Consider the following 1,260-nt stretch of genomic DNA (forward strand, 5'->3'; position numbering starts at 1 on the left):
TTTCTGCATCGCAAGTCATCGCGAACGTGGTCTCCATCTTGTCGCGCGTGCTTACCAGCGCCTGCACGCATGCACTAACGAATATCCCACATCACTCTAGTGCTGCGTAGCACGCATATACGAGAAGAACATGATAAGGATCTCGAAGGGGCGAACAGAGTCGACTTAGATAATTGACTCTACGTCTGAATACAGATGGTATAATGATGATATAGTCCTCGTGTAATACACGTAAACGACATAGCTCATACGGGCTAAAACAGCCGGGCTGTTCATAATTAGGTTATATGCAATTCATCCTACCACGAGATGTTGTTGATATGTGCGGATATGAGGCGGTGGTCACAACCCACACTAACGGTGTGACACCATACCGACTGCGAGCTTCATCGTAGATTTGAGCAGCTTATAAATGTCTCACGTCAGCCTCCTCCTCATCTTACTCTCACTGGTCGATTGGGTTGGTGCTCAAATGATGTATACCGGAGGTAAGTCAACTCAGGTTATACTCACAGTTATACCAGTGTCGAGTTGACCACAAAGGCGACAACAGGTGACAGCTTGCCTTCTTTCAGCCACAAGAGATAAGGCTGAGCCGACCCAAGCCTACCAGGAAGAGAATGATATGGACACGAAATCTTTTTTGAGTCGCGGTAAGCGTCTCTGCGATCCGGATGTGAACCAAGTACACGGTTACTACAATGGTAGCGGTGAAAGAAGGTAAGCATTTGAACACCTGCTTCACCACCTATGCGGACTCTCATCAGACTATTCTTCTGGTTGTTCGAGTCCCGTTCTGATCCATCCCAAGATCCTCTCATCCTCTGGCTCAACGGGGGGCCTGGGTGTAGCAGTATGATAGGGCTCTTCTCAGAGAATGGACCCTGCAGACTTAATGAGGATGGAAATGGCACCAAGCTGAACCCGTAAGAAGGACTGTGTGTAAATGATGATGACATGTCCGATTAAGGTATTCTTGGAATACCCGAGCGAACCTCCTCTTCGTTGACCAACCTGCCGGGGCTGGCTTTGCTGAGGGACCGCCCGTCACAAACGGCTCGTTCGGAGCCGCTGACGACTTGTAAGGCGAACAGTGTGTGGGGAGGGAGTATGCACATGTTCAACTACATGTGTTGGTGAGAATGTGAAAATGATGAGGAAATTTTCGGGGAATTACTGTTGGTTTTCGTACACTTCTACTTGAATTTGTATGTAAACTTCTATAGTAAGTGATGGAATTTCGAGCTCAGCTGAGGAAAG

General features: G+C 47.9%; 1 protein-coding gene across 1 annotated transcript; it reads left to right on the plus strand.

Moving 5' to 3' along the window:
* Positions 1–412: 412 nt before the first annotated feature.
* On the plus strand, positions 413–1,081 carry Pmar_PMAR005522 (hypothetical protein; the record flags this gene model as incomplete). Its single annotated transcript, XM_002772165.1, has 4 exons — positions 413–488; positions 576–720; positions 768–926; positions 971–1,081. Coding segments are annotated over 4 exons (491 nt in total), but the record flags the coding sequence as incomplete, so codon positions are not given.
* Positions 1,082–1,260: the final 179 nt, after the last annotated feature.

This window comes from Perkinsus marinus (assembly GCF_000006405.1).
Source record: "Perkinsus marinus ATCC 50983 genomic scaffold scf_1104296961868, whole genome shotgun sequence".
In the NCBI taxonomy this organism is placed as follows: domain Eukaryota; phylum Perkinsozoa; order Perkinsida; family Perkinsidae; genus Perkinsus; species Perkinsus marinus.